At 48.0% G+C, this 704-nt stretch overlaps 1 protein-coding gene across 1 annotated transcript; it reads left to right on the plus strand.

Moving 5' to 3' along the window:
• Window positions 1-51: 51 nt before the first annotated feature.
• LOC121940382 (vacuolar protein sorting-associated protein 16 homolog) lies at window positions 52-651 on the plus strand (the record flags this gene model as incomplete). Its single annotated transcript, XM_042483165.1, has 3 exons — window positions 52-140; window positions 221-312; window positions 523-651. Coding segments are annotated over 3 exons (310 nt in total), but the record flags the coding sequence as incomplete, so codon positions are not given.
• Between the last annotated feature and the right edge of the window lie 53 nt (window positions 652-704).

Below are 704 nucleotides of genomic sequence, written 5' to 3' on the forward strand. Positions count from 1 at the left end.
TTTGTGTAAACGTCTGTGTATTCACACGTGTCTCTGCTTGTGTGTCTGCAGTAAGACGGAGCTGTATGAGATGTGTTGGACGTTGAGGGACAGTCTCAGAGACTGTCTCGTGGCTGCAGCTCCGTACGGAGGACCAATCGGTAACCGATGATGATTTCCTGAACGTTCACGCGGTTCACGTGTTCAGATCCACACGTGTTGATTGTATGTTCTGTGTCAGCTCTCCTCAGAGAACCGCACAGACGTTCTCCCAGCTCTCGCCCTCAGTTAGAGATTTATTCTGCGTCTGGAGTCGCCATCGCCAGCTTCCCGGTAAATACACACCTGTCCTCACTGATAACACCTGTCCTCGTTTACAGCACCGGCCACATTAATAATACGTGTCCTCTTTAATGACACCTGTCTTCATTAATAATACTTGTCTCCATTGACTAATGATATGATATAATAATGCTGCAAGTCAGTCATGAGTTGTCTCTGTGTCCCTGTCTTTCTTTTTGTCCCTGTCTGTCTGTCTTTCAGTGGAAAAGTGGTCCTGTGGTCCACCTGGGTTGGACGGTCAGTGATGAGCTGTTGTGTATTCAGGAGGACGGATCAGTTCTGATCTACGACATGTTCGGATCCTTCAAGAGACACTTCAGTATGGGACAGGTCAGTCCCACTAGTTTTACCTGCAGGGACCTGTTCTGTTTTTACCTGCAGGG

This window comes from Plectropomus leopardus, unplaced genomic scaffold (assembly GCF_008729295.1).
Source record: "Plectropomus leopardus isolate mb unplaced genomic scaffold, YSFRI_Pleo_2.0 unplaced_scaffold85555, whole genome shotgun sequence".
Lineage (NCBI taxonomy): Eukaryota > Metazoa > Chordata > Actinopteri > Perciformes > Serranidae > Plectropomus > Plectropomus leopardus.